Source organism: Gnatocerus cornutus, chromosome 3 (genome assembly GCF_029298725.1).
Source record: "Gnatocerus cornutus isolate USDA-ARS CGAHR chromosome 3, icGnaCorn1.1, whole genome shotgun sequence".
Taxonomy (NCBI): domain Eukaryota; kingdom Metazoa; phylum Arthropoda; class Insecta; order Coleoptera; family Tenebrionidae; genus Gnatocerus; species Gnatocerus cornutus.
Window position 1 is genome coordinate 11,936,101 of NC_142235.1, and position 26,845 is coordinate 11,962,945.

General features: G+C 30.5%; 1 protein-coding gene across 1 annotated transcript in view; it reads right to left on the minus strand.

Moving 5' to 3' along the window:
- LOC148176949 (potassium channel subfamily K member 18) overlaps nt 1-26,845 on the minus strand; it is a 236,832-nt gene that overhangs the window by 24,362 nt on the left and 185,625 nt on the right. The window contains exon 5 of the mRNA XM_088032666.1: nt 24,670-25,341. Coding sequence (XP_087888792.1) covers nt 24,670-25,249 — 580 coding nt within the window. The 5' untranslated portion in view covers nt 25,250-25,341. The remainder of the gene's footprint in view (nt 1-24,669; nt 25,342-26,845) is intronic.

A 26,845-nucleotide genomic window follows, 5' to 3' on the forward strand; every position in this document is an offset into this window, starting at 1 on the left:
GTAGGGAAATCCAGCGATTTTTCCCGGCGCATCCACCATTTTTCATAGCATTACTGAGAAATAAATAAAATGTATATCCTGGCGTCTCCACCATTTTCACGTCCCTTTTAAGAGAAATTGCAAAACATAGATAAAGCTGATGAAGAAATTTCTTCTCATTTTAATATTATTTGATATTATTAGTTTTCTTAAATATTGTTAAATTTATTATCAATATTTTTTGCAAAATATACAAAATATTCTGTATTTTTATTTTAAAGCCATGTGCGAATGAAAATTACAAGAATTGATCGATTTTGTTAGTAAACTTTTTGTTCAAAATTGTCAAAGATCGAATTTTTGTCACAAAATGGATTTCTGCTCTCTAATTCTAAAGCAAAATAGTTTTCAAAATTTATACACAAAATTTAATACAAATAACATTTCACTTGTCAAAATTTGTTAAAAATTATCACCGAACTACAGGGTGTTTTTGAAATACACTACCAAACAAAACACTGTAATTAGTAAAGAATAGTAAAATCAATCGACAAATATTGGTGTACTTAAAAGTCTTTTCGTTTTCGAGATAAATTAATCGAATATTTTGTCAAATTTTCTAATTTGCCACGGGATTAAAGATTATAATCTTAATTGCTTAGCAACAATCTAGGTTTTGTTGTTTTAGGTAAATATTTTAATCAGAGGTGTTCCAAGTAAGTGGTAAAAGGTGTTTTTTTTTATTGTTAGATAATAATTAAACAATAGTCAATTCGATTCTTTAAGGCTACCAAAAACCGTTTTTAATTTTTATTAGTATACATCAAAAACACTCTGGATATTAAAATATCTTACGTTGCCAATGGTAGGCTAACATTTTTAATTCCAACACTCAAAAAACTGTCAAAAACCTGTCGTACCCAATTGTATACATTGTCAAAACCGAATTACAACGACAAAAATTTTTAAAAATTGATTTTATAGGTAAGTTTTTTAGAATTTTAGGTAGCCAACACTAAAATTTAAAATCTGTCAACAATATATCAATTTTAATTGTCAAAAATTAAAACTTAAAATACCAAAAATTGTCAAAAATAGTTTTCTTATTTAACTTTTTTAAAATAGTTTACACTGATAACATTATATTTCCATTGATGCTGATAAAATTAAAGGAAAGGTGGCTTGCAGTTATAAAAATTGCCAAAATTGATTTCCAGCGAATAAAAAATGACAAATATTGTCTCTTTGTAAATCTGATTTAAAAAATACGTTTTTGATATAAACATATTTTCACCAATTATACTGAGAAAAGTGTCCAGTGGTGTCGTTTATAGTCACAAAAATTGTCAAAATAGAATTTCTGAATCAAAAATTGTCAAACGTTGTTTTTCTGTACAAGAATTTTGAAATTTTAATTTGCCAACAGTAAAATTTAATATTCATTAATAAAATTAACAAAACTGTCAAGGACATGGCGTTTCTTATCATAAAAACTGATAAAATTAATAAACGTATAAAGTTAAAAAAATCATTGGCCTGTTTTAAAATATTTTTCTAATTACTAAGAGTTGTCAAAAATTGATTTCTTAGTAAACCAATTTCAAAAATTCGATTGATAACCTTTAAATTTAGTATTTAGCAACATCAAATATATCATTTCTAATCATGAAAATTCAAAATAGAAATAAAAAATTCCAAATTTTCTCATATTTTTAGTGACTTGTTTTAAAATATTTTATGCTGGTGCTGCCATACTAAACTTTCATTGTATTAATAAATTGTCAAAATTTATTTCTAGATAATGAAATATCACATATACAGGGTGATTTTTTTAAAACGGCAGGCGGTAGAATTTTTATTTATGAACCGTTTTCAAAAATTTAAAAAACAAATTAAATGGTTTTTAATTTACTATAAACTGATGATTTTAAAATTTTTCTAAATGTCTTAATATCTTTTGGGCGATACTCAACTTTCTAATTTTAAATTGACACCCATATTTTTTTTTTCATAATTTAGAAGATATTAATTTTGAAATGTGTAATATGTTCTACTTTTACAAAAAATATTTAAAAAAAAAATCAAAAATGAAAAAATTTAGGCAATAAAATAAGTTAATAAAATCTAGGTGCGTGGTGTCAAATAACACAATATCGTTATTGTAATGTCAAAAAGCAGCAAATAACAGAAAGAACAAGTTTTCTTTCAACAAGATGGGGCTACTCCTTACAATGCACAATGCATTTCTCGTAGGTGTCAATTGTGCAATAAAAAAAACGGGATGGCGTTTCAACAGTATTTTAATTAAATTAGGTAGTTGTTTTTTCTGATTTGTAATTATTATTGTCTTTTGTTATTAATAATTTCAAAAAAAAAATGCCGATCCTTTCTGTTATTTGCTTCTTTTTGACATTATAATAAAGGCATTCTTTTATTTGACACCATGCAATAGATTTTATTAAGTTTTATTGCTTTTTTTTTCAATTTTGATATTTTAAATATTTTTGGTAGAAATAGAACATATTGCACATTTCTGAATCAAGAAAATTAATATCTTCCAAATTATGAAAAAAAAATATGGGTTCCAATTTAAAATAAGAAAGTTGAGTATCGCCCAAAAGATACTAAGACATTTAGAAAATTTTTAAAATCATCAGTTTATAGTAAATTAAAAACCATTTAATTTGTTTTTTAAATTTTTAAAATCGGTTCATAAATAAAAATTCTACAACGCCTGCCGTTTTAAAAAAATCACCCTGTATGATTTTTTCTAGAGCCGCATTAAAATATCTCATGTTGTCGAAATACCATAAATTTCGGTTTGAAACACATAAAACTGTCAGTTACCGACATTATGTCATTAATTCAAAAAATTGTCAAAAATACTTTTTTTTGTCAATTGTTTTGAAAAATATAAAACTACCACCAGCTTTAAAAATCAGTATTGTGTAAATAAAGCTAACAAAAAAGTGTCAAATGTGTATGTATGTAAATTATGAGTAATAAAGTTTGTCAAATTAAACTTTAGACATCTAAAATTGTCAAAAATTTATTTTCTAGTCAATTTTTTAAAGAAATTAACCTTGTGAAATATAAAAAAAAATATAAAAATTAGAAACTGATTCGTAGAACCAAAAAAAGTCTACAAAGTTATGTCGATTCTTCTAATAAAAGCTGTTAAAATAAAGTAGTATACAGGTGTCCCAGAACTCGCGCCTTATAGAGCAAGGGAGGGTGCCGACAGCAATACCGATGGTAAATTTTAAAACAAAAACTGATTAAGTTTAATAGTATTTAAGAACTGATAAAAAGTTAACAGCCAATCCCGAAAGCTTATTCGAGAAGTTGAGTAAAAGGCCATCCTAATTTCTTAGGCAACCAGAGTATTAATATTCATCTGACCAATGGATGATAGTATGTGTCCAAAATTCAGCTGCAGGATTGGCTACAGTTTTTTTGTCTTATCTCGGTTATTTTTTGAGTTAAAAAATTATAGTTTTGAAATTTTGGTTCAGAATTGTTGTCTCCATAAGCCCCTTTTCTCTGGGGCGTGAGTTCTGGGACAGCCTGTATGTAGGTATTTCTAAATTGTTAAAATTAGTTGTGTTTGTAAACTGTTTTAAAAAATCTTGAGCTGCCAGCTTTAGAATTCAAAAATCACAAGGAAAACTAACAAAATTAACGATAACAATTGTGAAATTAAAATTTTGGATACCAAAAATTGTCAAAAATTTTTTGCGTAGTAAACTACTAATGTAGGTGTCAAAGAATGTTAGGTTGTCAATGTAAACTTTTTAGATATTTATTTGTGGAACTAACAAAAGTGTAAATGATATGTCATTCTAATCATAAAAATTGTTAACAGAAAAATTGTTATACATTACATGTTTTTTTCTAAACTATTTTAAACAGTCATAAGCAGCCAAATAATTCAATATTCATCCGTAAAACTCACAAAAGTGTGTCAAGGATTCGTCATTTTTGGTCAAGAAAATTGTCAAACTTAAATTTCAGATGCTAAAAATTCACTAAAGTTGCTTTTCTATAATAGTAAGTTAGTAAAACTTACAAAAATGTAAAAGGTACGTACTTCAATGTTCTAGTCACAAAAATTATTAAAATTAACTTATAGACTCCAATACTTATCAAAAATTGTTTTTCTTGTAAACTGTTATAGTGTCAGCTTTAAAACGTAAAATTCACAAATAAAACTTACAAAGTGTCACCCGGTGAAAAAAGATGTCAGATTTAAACTTTTTATTGCATCACTCAAAAAAAAAATTTATCCCGGCGCCTCCACCATTTCCACGTTTCTTTTTTAGAGTAATCGTAAAACATATTAAAAGCTGCAGAAGAAATTTCCTTTCATTTAACGTTATTAGTTTACTTAAATATATTAAATTCATTATCCAGTCTCGAAATATTTCCCGTATTTATATCTCATTTTCCTAAGTAGTCAACAAAGTTAATTCGTCCAATCTGCGCCGAGCAACGCAGCAAAATCTCGAAATGTGAAGATTTCGTCATCTCCCTGTTGATGTCAAAAAAGTATAAAACTCTACCAAGCAAAAACTCGATAAATAAACTCCCGTTATTTATGCTTGTATCCAAGGCGTCCATTATTTTCCAGTCAAATGGAGCCGGAGCTTTTAAGGCTTTTAGATATTTATCCAAAGTTGTCCATACAGTATTATTATAACGTTCCAGCGCCGGAGCCTTATCTTAGACTCATACGTTCCAAGGACTTTTCTTTCATTATTTATGTATGTAAATAAGCTATTATGCGTTTTAACATGAAAGTGTAATGTAGAGATTAGTGCACACTGCCAGAAAATTACATCTTGTAATCTCGTGAAAGCCTCACTAAAAATGAAACAAAAGAAAATCAAAGCTCGACCAGATAAACTGACAATCACCATCGAGAAGGCGACGAGAAACGATCGAGAGCTCGTTTCCGGAACGGCGACGTGGGGACGGATTAAATTAAATGAATTTTTCAATTCGATCGAGTATATAGTTTTTATTATACCTCCATCATAATTCAAAGTTAAAACACGCAAAGCGTGCAAAAAGGGGTCTTTAAAACACTATGCTTTAAAGTTGTCTAGGTAACAAAAAATAGTGAAATGTCAGGACCAATTTTTATTTATAATATAAATAAGCATAAAAATTACAATTACTATTGTTTGAAATTTCAAAGCCCGCCGCTTTAAGCTGGTTACTGTTGTTTGTTGCTCATTCATAATTAGTAGAAGCTTTTTCAGTTTCATTCTTCTGTTGGACGTCCATAGCTCTTGATGAAGTTGATTTAGCAACCGATGTGTTCAGAACACCAGCAATGCGTTTGGAAACAACTATTTTGTTTGAAGTGGATTCTTTAATATAGCCACTAGCCACAGTCGAAGATTTCCATTCCCCCTGACATTTCAACTCATCGATGCTCATACCACTGTTTGCCATAATCGTATGGAGTTCGTCGGAAAGCATGACCAGTATATTTTTCAGCGTTGGGTAGACTCAGAATTAATCGCAGTTCTGCATGTTTTGCTAGCCTTTTAATATCTTCACTCATTTTTTGAACGGATTTTTACAAACGTGAAAAAATGTGGAAACAAACAATTGCTAACCGTCTCTACGAAAACAATTCACAAACAACCTTTGATAATTTTATTGTGTAAATTCACATTTTTTCAATGCTTCTAAAGGATTGTAAATGGATAGGTATAATAAAAAATAGCGTATAAAACTCGTTTTTCGAATTTGCCGCTTTAATAGGTCCATTAAAGTACTCAATTTGGAGTCGTTTTATAGGTATCTATAAAAGAACTCAAAGTAGGAAATTTTGTTTTTTAAGAATTGGCAGAACTAATTGGTCTGGCTGTCACCTGTTTCCTGACAAGTTCTTGGTCAATTTGGATTTTACGATTCGTGTTTAATAAATTGCTGCGTAAACAAAAAATGTATCAATATAAATTGAATTGTCCTTTGCGGCCAACAATAATTGTACCTAAATATAATTGATGTGAATACTGGCTGTGAGGTTAGGTTACGTTATGTCAAAATTCAGTGACAGTGAAACTCAATAAATGTCAAATTTTAAATTGCATTTGAAAATCAAGTAGCAAGTCGTGGTTACAAAACCATTACCAATCGTGTAAAACGAAAAGTCTTAGAAATGGAAAAGTTAAATTTTTTATTAAAGAAAGGGTGCAAATTCGAAAAAATAGTATAAAGGACTTGTTCTATAATGGCATTGGTGCACTCGCCCCATACAAAACTCGCCTACGGCTCGTTTTGTACACCGGGAACTCGTGCACCAAATTGGCCATTATAAAACACGTTCTTTAATATACTATTATAAGCGCCTTTAAAATACCGCTGACTCGTCGTGCTCTTAAACTCGTCGTGCGTGTTTTAAAGGCTTGCTTATAAACTAATATACCTACTGTAAAAAGTCTAAAATCCTCGCCCCAGTTGGGTTGGTATGATGCCTCAAATTGTGACCCTTTGAAATCCTGGTCATGGCACCAATTGTAAAAAGTCGAAAAATGCCCTTATCCATGCCTTGATGATTATGATGTTATGGTTGAAATGGACCCAAATTGTACGTTGTGTTTTTTGCTCAGAATGAAAGAAAAGAAATATTTAGAATCAAATTCTAAATCATTTATGTAACCCCAAATTCAGTGTCAAGACAAATGAAACACACAGAGATTTTTTCCAATTATTGTCTATTAACAAAATCAAATGAAAATGATTTGAGTTTTGGCCGTCAATTTGATTAAATTTGAAATTGTACTATAATAGAGTTTTGGAAAGTTTCGCATTTTGTGGATGTGCAAAGGAGTTACAGGTTTCGCGTAACATTAAGGAACTGATTATTGGGATGTTCAGTTTTTCGCCTGGCAAAGCGACACGGTGTGGCGGCGGCAATAAGCGGCGGCCAGTAGCGGCAGTCTGAGGCGGCCAGTGGCGGCAATCAGAGGCGGCTAAAGAGTAAACGGTTAGCCAGAAGATACGTAAGGCGGCAATCAGAGGCTCGGACCTGTACGCTCACAACTGTGCAGAACCTTTTAGTGCCATTAGGTTTAGGTGTTGTTTGATTCAGGATCAAAATGCACAAATAAAGTTGCAGTCAAATATTTTGACTATGAATGCGTTTTAACATGGAGACTATCGGACTTGCTAAGCAGTACTGATTAATCCGGTCTCAATTAATGCATCTAGAATTGCACCTTGGTGACAAGTTCTAGGAAAATTGCTTTTGATTGGAATTACTGTAAACGATTAATTCTCTCTATTGTAGTTGGTCAGAAGTCAATAGAATCGAGTAAATTGACGAGCAAGCTCAAGTCAAACGCCTTAGCGTACGATTGTTTGACAAATCAAAATATTCATAGCGTCAGACGCATTGTTAGAAAAACTAGAATCGGAATTCTTGTGAACGCTAGAATAGAATCTGGTCATTTATTATTGATCGCCTCGCACTCAGAAGAAGCATAAAATGGAGGAAATCAATGAAAATGAGACAAAGAAAAAATTAGTCTCGAAATAAAATTTTTTTTATTGTTGAATCAAAAAAAAATAACAGAACTCAAAAAAAAATAGAACATCACACTGCAAGTACAAAATGGCTCCAAATATTCGTGGCGTCATCATCTCGAGCTGGCGGTACTCGTAAGATAATGCATGGTTCTCCTAGCTAATGAATGTCCCGAAGGCTTCACCCTAATTGACTCAATCTTTCGCGGAGGCTTCACCCTAGCTAATTTATTTAAATTTCCCGAAGACTTCACCCTAACTAAGGTTTTGTGATCGCTTCGAGGTTTCAGCAAATCTATTGTCTTATTGCTTCGAAGGCTTCACCCTATCTAACGAATTAAATTCGCGTTGGCTTCACCCTAACTGATTGTTTCATTTTGTCATCGCGTTAAATGGGAGACCCCAAATTGGGTAAAATCTCCTCCTCACGATAAATTGATAAATAAAACAAAAAAATAAGAAAGGAAGTATGATCAAACTTACGTTGCAAATTGCACAAACACTTCACAAGAGCTGGATTACCCATCTCGAATTTTGAAGAAGAATCTCCTCTCGAATTGTGAAGAAGAGTTTTCTCTCGAATTGTCAACAAGAAACCCTTTAAATTTGCAGTTTCAGCCCTTTTAAAAGCTCGGTCGTACCGGACGCTATCTTTCGACCAATCAGCACTACCCTTCCAAAGGGGACGCTGTTCCCTATTGGCTGTTCAAGTTCTCCCGAATTGACTTATGTTTTGTTAGTGTCTCTTTCAAATTGTTCGATTGATTTTTGATTGATTGACGATGATCGACCAATGCTCAAAAGTTAAAAAAAAAAAGGTTGAACTTAATTAGATCTTCTCCGAGTACCACAATGGCAACACGATCAATCTGTGGTTTTGAATTAACATTTCAACTCAGATCTCCCTGCTTACCTAATTAAATTAATTACAATGAATTTTGTTACATCAATGGTGGTACAGTCGTACCAAACGAAACAGTTTGTCGCGAACCTGTAAGAAAGATACATCCTGCAGCAATGGAGCTTTCGGCGCGAATTAATTACTAATTAATTAATTAGTAATCGCACTACGCTGATGCAATTTATGTTACACTTAGTACTCTTTGTTTCCATGCTGTTCCTACTGGTTCAAATGCAAGCACTATTAGAACTACTGGAATAAACGATTAAATAATTAATTTAATTAATTAATCGCTAATCAGAAAGAAGAGAAGGTCATGCTACGCTCTACATGCAAGTAGTTCTTCTACGACTCCAATTGCTTTACATGTCTTTGAAAACTTAAATCCCTTAATTTACTCATTTCAATTATCGCGTCATCGAAGCGCGATTGAATGGAAAATTATCACATCTGGCTGGAAGCAAAGAGCGTCTTCCAGTTCTACCTGCTCCCGGAAGGAACAAGAGGAATGCAGGCCAAAACCAAAAGGTTCGGACACCGCCTCCAGATGGGAAACACGTGTTAACTGCAACACTTGTCGCGGTGACAAAATGTACAGTTTCAACAAAAGTATGTCCAAAAAAAATTCCGTTCGCGATCGCAAAGTCGTACCATTACAATACTATTTCGAGGAGCGTTATAATAGTATCATGTGAGCCACAAAATTTTTGTTTAGGGTAGGCCATGAAAGAGAGAGACAAACATAGAAGTCATGTCGGAGTGAAATTTTGTTTTTGATATAACCTCAATTTTTGATGAAAATATGTAACATTACGAGGTGCAAATAAGAGAAAATGAATCGTGTGTCTCTCCAGAATCAATAATGTTTTGAGAACTAATTGAAATTAAATCAAATGATAAATGTCAAACTACTGTCCATTTTTTTTTCGTACATTTTGTCAAAGCCTACCCTAAATAAATTTTTTTATAACTGGTGAACTTTTAGGTCATCCTGATTTTTGGATATAACGGAGCGTCCAGATGTAAAGAATTAACGAATGGAGGATATTGAATATACAAGGTGATTATTAATATTAATCAAAGGGTGCGATTTACTACACCATACGATTTTGCTCAAGTTAGAAAAAACTGCGTGCTTTGCACCGGCGAACGTTATTTTGTTATTTGCCACCAAACATAACAATAAGACGCTCATAAAAAGTGTTTATGTGTCTTGTAACAAACGCAATCTGCAAATCTAACACTTACACTTGACTTGACAGATGACACATTAGTGACAGCGAAGTTGGAGCCCAATGGCGTATCATGTGGTAACATTTCGCGGTAAAACAAATTCATTTTAACTGTCCAGAATGTGTTTTGACTACACTAGATTTGCATCATTTCGGTTCGCATTAATGGTGCATAACAAGCAACAGTAGTTCAATGTTCAATATTGCCGAAAAATAATCAATTAATACATGCACCCTAATCCCCGTCAATTCTACGCTCATGTGTGACACGTTCAACGAGTAACAAATTGCACTACGCCCGACGTCAAAATTTAATATTAATAAGAATCACTCTGTAGATCAGATAGATTCTATCCTGGTGTCGATTCATAAATCAAAAAACAACGTTCCAAGACAATTTCTAATAACACATCCACAATGGATTAATTTAATCAAGAAATATGCCAACTTAAGACCTAAAAATGTAACTCATAACGCTAACTTACATTCATGATGTTTCAGTTACAGTTTTGTGTCCAAGTTTTTGATTTTCTGGTTTTAAACCACAACTAGAACAGTTAATTTCTCAAAATTAACTTTGCTTCATGTTTGAGGTTAACTGAAAATGTCAGTTGAAAAATCGAAACCCACATTTTTAATGAGCGGCAAATTTCTTTGACATTTCATAGCCACCCTTGATGCTAGAAACGTTTATAAAAACCTTGTATTAACCATTAGGCGCCACGGAGGCTGGAAATCTTCAGCTGAAGGTTAAGTTGAGGCGTCTACAAAAAAAAATTGAAAACCTACCAAGTTGAGCTGTTAATTTAGAACAAAATAATTTGCATCACTGTAAATGTTTATAATAACTGCACTGTTTTTAACAATAATTAATTAGACACATCGGTTAATCAACACATCTTTCTTTGTTGTTATTAATAAATTTATTTTCGTTTATTTGTGAGTTTTATTTTTGACGTTTGTCAATTGATAGCAGTTGACAATTCAAGATCAAGGCTACCAACATCAATACAGTAAATTTTACTAGTTCATTCTCGCACGCCAACGTCTTATTCCAACACCCAAAATAGGTCATTCGGGTGTTATACAAGGTGTTTATAAATGTTTCTAGCATCAAGCGTGGCTTTGGAATTCCTGCCGTACACTATTTTGCCGCTTTGTTTTCATAGTGAATATTACTATCATGAAAATTATTTATAATGTTACTTACTTCAATGACGTTTTAGTTACGGTTTTGTGCCCAAGTTTTAGATTTTTAGGTTTTCAACCACAACTGAAACAGTTTATTTCTCAAAACGTACTTTGATTCATGTTTGAGGTTAGCTGCAAATGTCAGTCGACAAATCGAAACCCACATTTGTAATGAGCGGCAAATTTCTTTGACATTTCATAGCCACCCTTGATGCTAGAAACATTTATAAACACCTTTAATAGATTTATTCTAGAAGCAAATTAGAATTTTTTTTACGGCGTGATAAAAAACTTGAAAAATAGATTAGAACATGTTATTGCAAATAATTCAAGTTGCAATTAACAATTTAACCATTTTTAATACTCTTTTTCGTACAATTACGTGACTTTCTTTGTAATAAATCGAGGGATGCATCATTTGTTTCTTGTCTAATTTTAGGAGTACAAGAAAAATCTGTTTCGCTATCACTCATCTTGTTTTGTGCACGTTTTGTGTTGCAAATTTAGGTTGTTGACAATTTTTCCTTAGTAACAACAATTCAGGAAATTTTGATCAAAAATTCCTGTTTGTTTTCAGAAAGATGCCGACATGGAGGACCATTCTTCGCATCCAGAAAAAGCTTTGGATACAAGATTCTTCATTTTTATTTAAAGTAGCTTACATTCCATTCATAGTTTTTACTTTTAATTACTTTGACTTAAATAAAAATAATTAGATTTCTTAAGAAGTATTATGTTAAATAGTGGTCGTACAAAAAGTATTGTATACAACACGTGGCGAAATAGTTTTTTCCTAATTTGTATTTTAAACATTCCCAAGTTGCAATGGAAACAAAGCTATTCTAACATTCCGTATCGAAATGGATATTCTAGCACTGAAAACGAATGCGAAAATAACGAAAATAGCTCTGTTACAAGGACAAATTAGGAAAAATAATATAAAAACCTCGTTCATAAGGCCATTTAGGCACTCATCCATTATAACTTAAACTTGGATTCGTGTCTAAAAATTTGCCTTATGAAACTCGGTGTTTTAATATACTATTTTTTTACTTGTGGCCTTCGGCCCGTGCATATAAATGGCCCTCGCGTAAAAAAGCACTATTTTAGCGACTTGTTGTATAAAATGCTATTATTTTCAATGCGATCGTATAGTTTTAAAATGAACACACTTTTCCGACCATTTAATTTTTAGTTGCGACTGAAGTGATTTGCGCGATGATTTGTGTTCGTGGCGGCTCGAACAAACGTATCTATGACACGTAAATTGTGGTAAAATGTGATTATCTCTGTGCCACCGGCACAATGGATGATTGCATTATGGCTGTTTTATTGATAAAACGGCGCATACGGGACCGGAGCGCTGGAATTTTTAACAAGCGTTTTATTATCTCGGAGCTTTATGAAGAGCATCTTAAGTTCAAATGTTAAAGATAAACAGACAAGTTCATAGTGACTCGTTCGTTATCACGGCTAATTGCATATAGTCGGGGGTTCTATTGTACTAAGCTGCGGTAACACTGCAGTGAGTACTTAGTCGGTAATGCAGTTATCATTACTTTTGTTAAATACACCGGGAGATTTGTGGTAACTTCTTTGAATCTTGATAAGAGAAGGAAATTCTGGAGTGGTGGAGGCGCCGGGCCAGATATCGCGGTAAAGTAAGCGAGGTCCTGTTTCTGAGTTCCTGAATAATAAATGTGGCATTTTGTCATAAATGTGATCTATTTAAAAACATAAATGCACAATTGTCTAAAAACTTACAGAATTAAGAAAACTAGAAACTTCTAAGTTGTGTTAAATTTGTCAATTTTATCAATTCTATATTCTTTTATATTATAGTAAAAATTTAATTTAGCTTCTGTGAACTGGGCCTTAGTCCAAACCATACGTTTTGTCCCAATATTTAACAAATTAGCAAAATTAAATTGCTGCCAACATTTTTAACGTGCTATTTTTTTATTGACGTTTTTAACTTGAGACTTAAACTTGAGAATTTTTAATTTGATTAAATTTGGCTAATTTCTTGCATTTTTAGCTTGTTTAAAAACAAAAACCTGGTATAATCCATATATCTACAGAATTAACAAAACTAGAATATTTAAAAATAAAGCTTACGGGTTTACACAATAATTTAATTGAAATTAAGTAAATCTCGCAACTAATTTGAAGTCTGGTTACATTTGATTGGCGGAAAAACTTTAACATGATGTTAAGCATTTAATTGAAATTAAATATTTACCTGTAAACTGGCTGGCTCTATAAGTGATAAATTTGTCAATGGCGTTTCATATTTAAACTGAATGAATAATTAAATTTAGCTTCTGTAAATTGGATCTTGGTCTGTTTAAAGGCAAAATTGTCAAAATATCTACAGAATTCAAAAAACAGGATGTTTAAAAATTGTTTCTAAAATGTTGAACGCGCCAATGCTTTTAACTTGTGCCACTTTTTTTTATTTTATTAAACGTGGCTAATTTCTTACTCACTTAATTTGTTGAAAGACAAAAATCAAAAATTGGGCAAATATCTATAGTGTTAGTGTTATAGCAAATACAACTTTTTTTAAATTATGCAATGTTTTGGTTAAAACAGATCTTTTATCGTACGTTCTAGTTTGTGTTAAAAACTTAAATTTGATCGAGATTAGACAATTCTTTATTTAACTGATTTGTTTTACATCAAAATCGATGAATTGTCAAAAAAGCCATCAAATAAAAAAAAATTGAATAAAAAACGTATTATTGATGCGTCTAACTTGAGCTTAATTTTTCAATTTGATTAAGTTAAGTTTAATTTCTTTCAAATATCCGCAGAACTAAAGCAACTAAAATTTTTAAAAATTATACAAAATCTTAATTGCGGCAGATCTCTAATAGTAGCTTCTAATTTGTCTTAGAAGCTTCAATTTAATTAAGATAATTAGGCAGTTTTTTGTTTTAACTACAAAATTGAGGAAATGTCAAAACAGAATTAAGAAATCTAGAATTTTTCAAAAATTTTGAATGCGTCGGATCTTTTATTGAATCGTGTAGCTTTTCCTGATCTTTCAATTTGGTTAAGTTTGGTCAATTTATAAAAACATTAGCCTGTTTTAAGGTAGCCATAAGGGCTTTCTCAAATATTCCCAAAATTAAGAAAACTAGAATTTTTCAAAAATTTTGAATGTGCCAGATCTTTTATTAAGGCGCTAACTTGTTGAATTGTTAAATTTGATCAGGTTTAGCTTAATTTAATGTATATTTAGTGTGATTAAATGCAGAAACAAAAAAATGGGCAAAAATCCCCAGAATTAATGAAGCAAAAATTTTTCAAAAATTTTGAATTCTGCAAAACTTTGTTTGAAGCGTCTACTTGTGCTAAAGTTTTCAATTTGATTAAATCAGAGTTAATTTCTTGTATATCTAATCCGATTAAACACAGAATTAAAGAATTGCCCAAATATTCACAGAATTAAGAAAACTAGAGTATTTCAAAATTTTTGAAGGCGTCAAATCTTTTTTTAACTTATGCTAAATATTCCAATTTCCAAAAGTTTGGATTAATTTATTGTTTGTTTAGTTTAATAAACAACGAAAACGAGGAAATGGCCCAAAATCTACAAAATTAAGAAAACTAGAGTTTTAAAAAAAATATATTGAATGCGCCATATTTTTAATTAAAGCTTCTAACTTCTGCTATATTTTTTAATGTTAACAAGTTGAACAGTTTTTCGTAGAATTAACTTGATTAAAACCAGCACTAAATAATTGCCCAAATATCCACAGAAATACCTAAGAAGACTAGAATTTTAAAAATTGCTTTTTAACTGTGGAACGGGCTAGTTTTTCTATTCGCGCTCTTTTCAAACTTGTGCTAAAATTTTTAATTTTTGTAAATTTGGCTAATTTTTTGAGTATTTAGCGTGTTTAAAAATAGAAACGGGAATTTGGGCAAATATCCACAGTACCTATTTAGGTAGAAAATAACTAGAATTTTCGGAAAATTTAACAAAATTTCGAATAGCGCTAGATTTTCGTAAAAAGCTTGAGTTTAATTGAATTTAGACAATTCTTTGTTTTGACTATAAAAACAGAAAAATGTCAAAATAGGGAAATTATTAATTTTTCAATTTGATCAAGTTAGGTTAATTTTTTGTACGTTTAGCTTATTTAAAGACAAAAATGAGCATTAGCCAAATATCTATAAAATTAAAAAAATATATAGTTTTTCAAAAATTTTGAATGCAATAGATTTTTTATTGATGCGTCTAACTTGTTAAATTGTTCAGTTTGATCAGGTTCAGGTTCATTTCTTGTATATTTAGTATGTTTAAAAACAGAAAATAGCTAAAAATTAACAGAATTAAAAAAATTTGATATTTCTGAAAATTTTGAATTCGGCAGATCTTTAATTAAAGCATCTAACTTGTGCTGAATTGTTAAATTTAATTAGGTTTGGTTTAATTTATTGTATATTTAGTGTGATTAAATACAGAAATAAAAAATAGCCAAAAATTCCCAGAATTAATGAAGCAAAAATTTTTCAAAAATTTTGAATTCTGCAAAACTTTGTTTGAAGCGTCTACTTGTGCTAAAGTTTTCAATTTGATTAAATCAAGGTTAATTTGTTGTATATCTAATCCTATTAAACACAGAATTAAAGAATTGCCCAAATATTCACACCAAATATTCACAGAATTAAGAAAACTAGAGTTTTTCAAAAATTTGTAATGCGTCAAATCTATTTCTAACTTGTGCTAAATTGTCCAATTTTATCAAGTTTGGTTTAATTTATTGTTTGTTTAATTCAATTAAAAACGAAAACGAAAAAATGGCCCAAAATCTACAAAATTAAGAAAACTTGAGTTAAAAAAAATGAAAGCGCTATATTTTTAATTAAAGCTTCTAACTTCCGCTATATTTTTCAATGTGAACAAGTTTAAACAGTTTTGCGTAAAATTAACTTAATTAAAACCAGCATTAAAAGATTGCCCAAAAATCCACACAAGTACCTAAGAAGACTAGATTTTTAAAAATTGCTTCTAAACTGTGGTACGGGCTAGTTTTTCTATTCGCGCCCGCTTCTAACTTATGCTAAAAATTTTATTTTGTTTAAATTTGGCAATTTTTTTTAATATTTAGCATGTTTAAAAGTAGAAACGAGAATTTGCGAAAATATTCACAGTACTCGATATAAAATAAGAAGAATTTTCTGAAAATTGAACAAAATTTCGAATAGCAGTAGATTTTTGTAAAAAACATGAGTTTAATTGAATTTAGACAATTTTTTGTTTTGACTATAAAAGCAGAAAAATGTCAAAATAGCAAAATTGTTAATTTTTTAATTTGATCAAGTTCGGTTAATTTTTTGTACGTTTAGTTTATTTAAAGACAAAAATGAGCATTTGCCAAATATCTATAGAATTAAAAAAAAATAGTTTTTCAAAATTTTTGAATGCGGAGGATTTTTTATTGATGCGTCTAACTAGGTTAAATTGTTCAGTTTCATTAGGTTCAGGTTCAGTTCTTGTATATTTAGTATGTTTAAAAACAGAAAATAGTTAAAAATTAACAGAATTAAAAAAATTAGATATTTCTGAAAATTTTGAATGCGCAAAATATTGTATTGAAGTGTGTAATGTGTACTAACTCTTTCAATTTGATCAAGTTTAAACTAATTTATTATATATTTAGTCTGTTTTAATGTATACACAAGAGCTTCTTCAAATATCCACAAAATCTAAAAAATAGAAATTTTCAAAAATTTTGAATTCGGCAGATCTTTTATTAAAGCATCTAACTTGTGTTGAATTGTTAACTTTAATTAGGTTTGGCTTAATTTATTGTATATTTAGTGTGATTAAAAACAGAAACAAAAAAAATGGCCAAAAATTCCCAGAATTAATAAAGAAAAATTTTTTCAAAAATTTTGAATTCTGCAAAACTTTGTTTGAAGCGTCTTCTTGTTCTAAAGTTTTCAATTTGATTAAATCAGGGTGAATTTCTTGTATATCTAATAAAATTAAACACAATTAAAGAATTGCCCAAATATTCACAGAATTAAGAAAACTAGAGTTTTTCAAAAAATTTTAATGCGTCAAATTTTTTTCTAATTTGTGCTAAATTTTACAATTTGATCAAGTTCGGTTTAATTTATTGTTTGTTTAGTTCAATTAAAAACGAGAACGAGGAAATAGCCCAATTGTTAAAAAAAATTGAATGCGCTATATTTTTAATTAAAGCTTTTATTCTGCTGCATTCTTTCAATGTTAGCAAGTTAAACAGTTTTTCGTAGAATTAACTTGTTTAAAATCAGCACTAAAGAATTGCTCAAATATCCACAGAAGTACCTAAGAAGACTAGAATTTTAAAAATTGCTTTTTAACTGTGGAACGGGCTAGTTTTTCTATTCGCCCTCGCTTCTAACTTGTGCCTAAATTTTTAATTTTTGTAAATTTGGCTAATTTTTTGAGTATTTAGCGTGTTTAAAAATAGAAACGGGAATTTGGGCAAATATCCACAGTACCTATTTAAGTAGAAAATAACTAGAATTTTTTAAAAATTTAACAAAATCCCGATTAGCGGTAGATTTTTCTAAAAAGCATGAGTTTAATTGAATTTAGACAATTCTTTGTTTTGACTATGAAAACAAAAAAATGTCAAAATAGCGAAATTGTTAATTTTTCAATTTGATCAAGTTAGGTTAATTTTTTGTACGTTTAGGTTATTTAAGCATTAGCTAAATATCTATGAAATTAAAAAAAAATATAGTTTTTCAAAAATTTTGAATGCGATAAATTTTTTATTGAAGCGTCTAACTTAGTTAAATTGTTCAGTTTAATCAGGTTTAGGTTAATTTCTTGTATATTTAGTATGTTTAAAAACAGAAACGAGAAAATGTTCAAAAATTAACAGAATTAAAAAAAATAGATATTTTTGAAAATTTTGAATTTGTATTGAAGTGTCTAACTTGTACAAACTCTTTCAATTTGATCAAGTTTAAATTTCTTTCTTAAATATATAGTCTGTTTTAATGTATACACAAGGGCTTTTTCAAATATCCACCACATCTAAAAAATTAAATTTTTCAAAAATTTTGATTTTGGCAGATCTTTTATTAAAGCATCTAACTTGTCTTGAATTGTTAAATTAGGTTTGACTTAATTTATTGTAAATTGTAGTTTGATTAAATACATAATTGAAAAAAAATCTCAAAAATCTCCAGAATTAAGAAAACTAGAGTTTTTAAAATTTTTTGAATGTGCCACACTTTAAGCTGAAGCTTCTTACTTGTACTATATCTTTAAAATTAAATAAGTTGTGCAGTTTTTCGTAAATTTGTTTTTAGCCAGAAATAAAAAATTGGCCAAATATAAACAAAAGTAAGAAAACTATTTATAAAATTATTTCCAAAATGAGGAACTTGTTTGTTTTCTTATTTGTGTTTTTATCTTTTAGCAATTTTAAAAAATATTGTGTGCGCTAATCTTTTAATCTGATCAAGTTTGGCTAATTTCTTGTATTTTAAGTTTATTTAAAGGCAGAAATGAGAAATTAGCCCAATATCTACAGAATTAAGAAAACTGGAATTTTTTAAAATGCTCTCAACGTTTGCCGCAATCAAGAAATTGTTCAAAAATCCATAGAATTAAGAAAACTCGAAGCTGACGAAATAACGTTAGAAAAGCAATTATTTTGGCACCAAAACTGGTGGATGCGCCGGGCAAGAAATTGAATTTCCTCCCATCCCACTCCAATTACGTCTAATAACAATTTTCACATTGTTTACGTGCAAACAAGAAGATGTCGCTGTAATATTAAAGCGCACGTTGCTTGTAGAGCATCGCGACATGAATTTTAAATTCCCAAACGACGTACTATTTCATCGTCGCTTCGATTTATCTGTGAATTTTTTTCGCAAATCCCGAGAAAACAAAACAGAAATTCCTCCATAGATCGGCGGATTTATGAGAGCGTTGTAATTTTTTTCCGGTCGTGTATGTAAATGGTCATGTTGATTTAATCCGGAAGTAAGAATTCCGGACGTGTTTTTCTTCCGGATGGGACGTTTAAATGAAAAATATTTGCGAATTTCCGAGATTCGCTAGGAATGTCCGATATTATTAGAATTTACTGAATGTTTTCGGCGACGAGTATGTGCACTTGCAAATGGAAGTTATTGATTGACAGAGGGCGAAATTCCGGAAGCGAGTATACAGGAATCCAATATATTCGCAAAGTTTTCTTAACGTGTCGAAGGGGAGTTTTACATTTCTACAAGAAAATTCAATCGGAACGATGATATTACACTAATAAGCTGTCAGAATGTTGATTAATGAAGCGACAACGACGTTCTATAGACAAACTGTCAAAAGGCAACGCTCAGTGAATTCATTAAAAAAATATCCATCAACGGAGATTTTATCCACTGGGAAAATATTTACACGGAAAGATGAATTCATGTAAGATTCATGCTACAATAATAATGAATTTTTAAGAAAACCAACTTTCTAACGTTCAAATAAACACGGCGGGCACGGGATTTGAATTTTTTATTTTTGGGACAAATCGAAGTTTTCCGTACTGTAATAATCAAAGATTTAAAAGGGCGCAAACTGTTAGCTTTTATTTGGAAAATCTATTGACAAAAGTGAAAGTAACTATGGTAATATTTCAAAGTTAACTAAATCTATTACATTTGCCCCCCTCTTTAAAAAAATTTTTGAACATTTTTGTTGTTATTAGGTGGAAAAGCTTAAACACACATAAACTGTTAATATTTGAAACAGAATCATATCTGCGGTTAATGAAAGAAGAACGTGTATTTCAGCTACAAAAACCACCTTTCTTTTCAATCTAACGTGATTTTTATAAAATTTTCTGAGCAACAACATTAACAACAGATAACAATGGTAACATTCGAGAAATATTAGAAGGTGTACTATTCGATTACTTTTATCATGTGTTTTGTGTCGTAGTTTTATACAGGGTCCGGCAACACTTGTGTCCACCCGCAAAATCGTCTTTAATTTTAAAGATAAAATTTTGAAAATTTGCATACGCTCACAGTTGACAAAGCTCTAGAAGCTGACGGAAAAATTTGTTTTTTATCACTGATAGCTTTGGCGTCGCGACGCCTTAAAAATGTAATTTTTGGTTAATTGTGAGGGTTTGTAATATCAACCCCTAATTTATTTTTTTTCAATATTAATGTGTTAAAAATATCTTAGTTGTTATTTTAGATTCAATGTAAATTGTCTTCAAAATTTGAGAAAAAAATGCAGTTTTATCAAGTTAGTTTCCAATTTCATTACGTCAAAATTGGGAACTACGTTTACACCCATCTGTCAACATCTTGTGTCACTAATGACATCTATCCTTTGGCTCGCTTTAGATTGTAACTAAAGTCTTACTTCGTGAAATTGTCGTTTTGTCGATGTTAATTAACGTTTTCTGGGGTCCATAAAGTGCAACATGCCCGTGTTAATTAAAATTAACCTTTATAAGAGTGCATGAAGTGACTTGTGAAATTTTGGTGTAAACGTAGTTTGCCGCTGCGCTGTCATAATTTTGAAAACTAACTTGATAAAACAGCGTTTTTTTCGCAAATTTTAAACACAATTTGCATTAGATTTAAAATAAAAACTTAGATGTTTGTATCACAGTTATGTTGAAAAAAAATTGAATTCGCGAATATTTTCGCAAAAACTCAAAAATTGCTAAAAATTATACTTCTTAGGCGTCGCGACGCCAACCAAACCGTGATAAAAAACAAATTTTTGCGTCAGCTTCTAGAGCTTTGTCAACTATGAGTGTATGCAAATTTTCAAAATTGTAACTTTAAAATTAAAGACGATTTTGGGGGTGGACACAAGTGTTGCCGGATCCTGTATAGTATAAGCTGGTTTCATTCTATCTAAAGAAACAATACCATCAACCCCATAATCTTCTAAAATAAAATATTTCTTAAAACGTTTTAAAACCTTAGAAGGACCAAAATAATTTTGTTTTAAACCTATAGACTTTGAATAATTCCTCACAAAGACATGATTACAAGAATATAAATCTTAAACCATAAACTTTTTTAATTGTGAAACAAAATTAGGAATATCATAACTATTAAAATTCTGAGTTTCAAAAAAATCTGATGGTAGTCTCAAGCCAGATCCATATAAAATTTCTGAAGGAGAAACTTGTATTTCGTGATTAATTGAAGATCTTAAACTTAACAAAATCCATTTTTAATCCAAAAAGAAATGCCACAAGACCTGATTGCTTGTTTAAGAGTTCTATGCCACCTTTCAATAATTCCCTGACTTTGAGGATGTTGAATACTACTTTTAATATGTTTAACACCTAATGAATTAAGAAAGTCTTCCCAAATACGCGATAAAAATATTGTATTATGATCTGTAGTAATTATTTTTGGAACTCCATATCGTGAAATCCAAGAATTTGAAATTGCTGATATAACAGATTCAGCATTCGCAATTTTAAGTGGAATTGCTTCTGGCCACCTTGAAAATCTATCTATAATACCAAAACATATTGATAACCGTCACAAAAAGGAAGGTGAACAATATCTAAATAAATTTGTTCAAATCTACAATCTGGTTCTCTAATAGCTTGAAATGGTAAAAATGAATGTTTTGTTATTTTACTTCTTTGACAGTTATCACAAGATTTAAGCCATTTTTTTATATCGTTTTGCATGTTTGACCAAAGATATCGTCTACAAATTAAAAGTTAAGAAGATCTTATGCCTGGCTAAACTATGAATTTTATCAAAAATTAAAAATCTAAACTGTTGAGGAATGTATGGTCTTAACAAATTATTACTTTTATCTACCCATAACATTAAATCATCTTCAATATTTATTTGGACAAAATCAAAATTTGGGGATTCTAACAAAGTTTTAAGTTTATCATCGTTATTTTGAGCAAGTAAAATCAATGTTTATTGAGTCATTACAGAGGCAAATTCTTGTTAATACATCTGCGGGAATATTAGTTTCTCCTTTAATATGTTGAATATCAGTTGTAAAAACAGAAATATATTCTAAATGTCTGAAATAACGAGGTAAATAATTTTCAGATGATTTTTTAATGGCACCACAAAAAGGTTTATGATCTGTAAAAATAGTAAACTTTTGACCTTCAATCCAATATCTAAATTTTTTAATACTAAAGTAAATTGCTAATAATTCTCTCGAAAAAACACTATATTTTTGTTCCGTACTAGAAAGTGATTTACTGTAAAAAGCTAAAGGCTCCCATTGTCCTTTATAAAATTGTTGTAAAACACCTGCAATGCAAGTTGAGGAGGAATCACATGCAATTGAAATTTTCGAATTATTTCTTGGGTGAGCCAAATATGTTACTTTTGCAAGTGCATTTTTAGCTTCATTAAATATTTGAACTTGACTATCATTTAAATGAACAGGTTGTGATGTGGCTTTACCAGGAAGAACTAAATTATGAAGTGGTTTCAAAATATTTGCACATTGAGGAATAAACTTGTGATAACATGAAATAAAACCTAAAAAATTTCTTAATTGTTTTAGAGTTTGTGGAATTGGATAATCTACAATAGCTTTAATTTTTTCAGATTGAGGTGAAATTCCATCTTTTGAAACATGGTGGCCAAGAAAATCAATTTCTGTTTTCCCAAAAATACACTTGTCTAAATTTAAAAGTAACCCATGATCATCTAAGCATTTAAAAACTGTTTCTATATGTTGAATATGTTCATGTTTGTTTTTACTAAAAATTAAAATGTCATCTAAGTAAAAGTAAACAAAGTCACACAACCCTTCTAATACCTTTTGAATAAATCTAGACCAAGAAGCAAGGTTTCGTAAACCAAAATTCAAGCGCTTGTACATGTAGGCTCCAATTGGGGTCAAAATTGTTGTCTTATCAATATCTTTCTCACAAATTGGAATTTGGAAAAAAGCTTTCTTCAAGTCTAATTTTGAAAACACAGTTGAACCAGCAACTTTGTGATTGAAGTTCTGGATGAAAGGAATAGGATAAACATCAGGAACTGTTACTGCATTCAAATCACGATAATCTCCACACATTCTATATGAGCCATCAGGTTTAAGAACCATATGAATAGGACTGGACCATGCAGAATTGGCGGGTATAATAATTCCTGAATCCAATAGTTGTTTAATGTGTAGAAAGAAAGTTGTTTAGGATTCATTTTTCTACATTTGGCAGAAATTGGAGGACCTGTAGTTTGAATTTTATGAAATGTGGTATGTTTTAAGGGTCTGTTAATGTCAAAGTTTTTAATTAAATTAGGAAATTTGAATAATAATTTTTTAAATGGGTTATCAATTTCTTTCAATTGGAAAATTTGATTTTGTGGGATTGTTGTAAGATTTTTATTAGTAAAATTTTTAGAAAGTTAAGAGTTTTGGTTTTACAATTAATTGTTATATTAAAATGGGAAAGAACATCATATCTCAAAATTGGTACTTGAATATTTGCTATTTTAAAATCCCAGAAAAGAGTTGAAGAACAAAAATTAAATTTCATTTTTAATTGAATTGAACCTAAAATTTCAATAGATGGTATTATTAGCCGTTATTAAATTATCATCTGGAAAATGATTCTTTTTCCAAATAGGAAAAAAATTTGATGGTAAAACTGAGAAAGAAGAACCAGTATCAACAACAAAGCGTATATCGTTAATTTCATCATAAATATTGATTAAATTGCCCTTATAATGTTTTGTTTGTTTCACTAAGGGAAAATGCAACAAACACGAATCTAGTTTTTTTGGATTCGCTGGACATGGAAATCCGTTGCATTTCCATGAAGAATTGCCATATCTGCTATGAAAATAACATAATTGGGGAAATGATGGTTCAGGTTGATGTTGGTTATGATTAAACGAGTTTTATATTGATTATTATAATTAGAAAATGATGGTTGAAAAATACCATCGTTCGAATTTGTAGTTGTATAATTTTTAATTTTATCTAAACGAACAGCTAAATCCATTAAGGTCATTTGACCAGATTTTACTTGATCTATCATAGTCAAATAATATGGTTTTAAATAAGAAGGTAATTTAGCAAAAAATAAACCCTGTAATATCAAAGGTTAACAAACTAATATTTTTTAACATATCGTAACAATTATCATTAAATTTAACTTTATTCATTAAATCGTCAATTCTGCTAAAACTATCCTGATTGCATAAAGAATATAAATGCGATTTTAATGAATCAAAAATATTCCGACGTTGATTGCGAATTAAAATAAACAATGATATTTTGTCATTTACCTCTGGAGGTAAATTTGCTAATGTAATATTATATTTATCATTTTGATTGATTATATTATAATAAGAAAAATGATTGTCTAAATTATGAAAATATAAAGGAAGATCTGTAGTAAATGTGGGAAAAGGATAATGTGGTCGTAAGTGATTTTCCATTATAAAAATATAAATTAATAAATAAAATCAAAGGAAAACTTAGCTTTGGAAAACTTCCGGGTTGCAACTTGCAGATATGATGAACTCAGATCTTCAAATCAACGAATGGTCCAACACGGTGGTTTTTCACTATTCTGGATTAACGTCGGGGTCACAAATAATGTAATAATCAAAGATTTAAAAGGGCGCAAAACGTTAGCTTTTATTTGGAAAATCTGTTGACAAAAGTGAAAGTAACTGTTGTAATTTTTTAAAGTTAACTAAATCTATTACAGTACTGATGAAACAAAAGAATTCTTTCTTTGATGAATGCAACCCAAAATTCATTCTCGCATGATACATAAGCACGTAATTTTGGTTGCATAAAAATAGGCGCAATTTTGTACTTACCGATGGTGGTCAGCACCGTCAGGGAATACAAGAACGCCTTGGCAAACGTCCACTCGTAATTCTCCCCTGTGATCCTCCCCCCTGTCTTCTTCTCCTGCATCGGCTGTTGCGCCAGTTCCTCCCCCAACGACTTAAGCAATTCATCCTGAAACCTGGTGATTTCTTGGGCGGCCAATCTCGTCCAGTTATCTCTATATAAAATATTCAAACTGACAGTAATATCCCAGATGTTCTCGACAGTTCTGGCCCTGGCTTCGTCATTCTTCGCTTTAAATTCAGCGCTGTGGTTGAGAAACTTTTTGTTGGCATCCGAAGCCATCGAAGTTGTTGCCAGAATTTGAGTGGTGGAATGCTGAAAGGTGCCTCCACCTTCAATCGCGAGGAAAATAACCGAACCGATGAGCGTGTAGCCCAAGAGGAGGATGCAGATTCCGAGGTTTGTGGCCAAGCCGGTGAAGAAGGCTTTAGTCTTGGACTTTTTGCTCTTCCCGAAGCATTTGCACGAAGTTTTTTTCGTTTTCGCGTCTCTTTTTAACGAGTTTTTTCCTTGGTAAGCGTCGTAGCAATAATCTTTCTCCATTTTTGATTATCGTCCTCTGATATCGACGTCACATCTTTAATTGGATCGGTGAATTATAAATTCTGATTGAGTTCGTGACGAGTTTTTCTCAACTGAAACAAGAAAGGTAACTCGATTACTTTTTATGCATTTACATTTCGAGTACAGGATGGACTTAAAGGCGGCGCTTAATGAAACACATTATAACTGATATTACACTGCTATAACAAATATTGTCTTTATTATAGGCCATCAGGTAGCTTTCAGGTATAATTAATCCCATTAAAATGTGGACGCTGAATGGGGAAAATGTAGAATGTTGCTTTTATATGGTCGTAGACAAGGTACGAATGGGTGAAACAAAGAAGAATTAAAAAAATTGCCCGGCGCATCCACCATTTTGGTGCTAATTGTGTTTATTTGTTCTTTTTAATTCCAAGAAAAATAAAATTACTCTCGAGCACTGTGAGAGTTATCAAGAGTCTTAAGGCGGCGATTTACCTCCAGAAAAATGTATGTTTTCAGGCCTCACAAAATTCGATGTTACTCCGTTGTCTGTGAAAAAAATCAGTTCAAATTTTGTGAAACTGCAGTTAAGATAGTAATTACTGTCGGGACGTTGAGTTTTTTCGAAAAAAAGTAATGACAGTATGATAAAAAAAATGTTGAAAATCGTTAAATTTGACCAAGTTTAGAACTAAATATCTCAGGAAATAACATTCTTTTTGTGAAAAGCTCTTCGTCCCGACGCAGAACCATTCTTTAACAAAAAGAATATCATGTTCGTTCCACTGGTAATTCTTTTACAATCATGTAGGATCTAATTTACATGAAGCCTGCATCGCCCAAATTGTGGATACATTGCGTACATTTTAGGTTGAAACCAACCCTCGGTGACCATGATGGTGCGGAAAAAGAACAAAATTGTACGATAATAAACGACTAACTTTTTTTTTCTTTGCCCATTTTGTCTCGAGATCGACTCGATGTCCATTCAAATTTAAAAACTTGACATACCTAAATAACGGGCTCAGTGACAAGTCACATATTTTGAGAAATTATTTAAACAAGGCATTGTCACATTAACCTGACTGCAAAAACTTTTTTATTAAGCTTTGTTAATAAACTTGCAGTTTGATATTGAGAGTTGATATTGATATTGTTTTCTTGACAAATGAGAAAAAATTATTGACGTTGAAATTCAAAAATCGTTCTAAGCGCCATGAAATTAGTTATAAATAATGAGATATTGACCAATACAAATTAATCAATAATTTTATTAAATTTTATTAAAAAATCGTAAAAACAATAACTAATTTTTTTAAAGATTATTTATAAAACTCTTTGTTGGCAGATTTAAAAAATGGTAAAATCTGCTGAAGATAGTTATTTTGTTTGCATTTTTATTGGTTGTTCATATTCAATTGTGCCAATGCTAGCGCACATTTACAATACACCTATAACACTTTTAACAATTAGAATAAATTAAAACAGATGTGATAGGGTAACTTTCACGTTGGGTCAAAATTTGAAGATATTATTTGATGTAAAAATGTCTTTGTTGAAGGTTGACCATTGGCCAAAGTGTCAGGAACAACAAAAATGATTTGTCTCTTG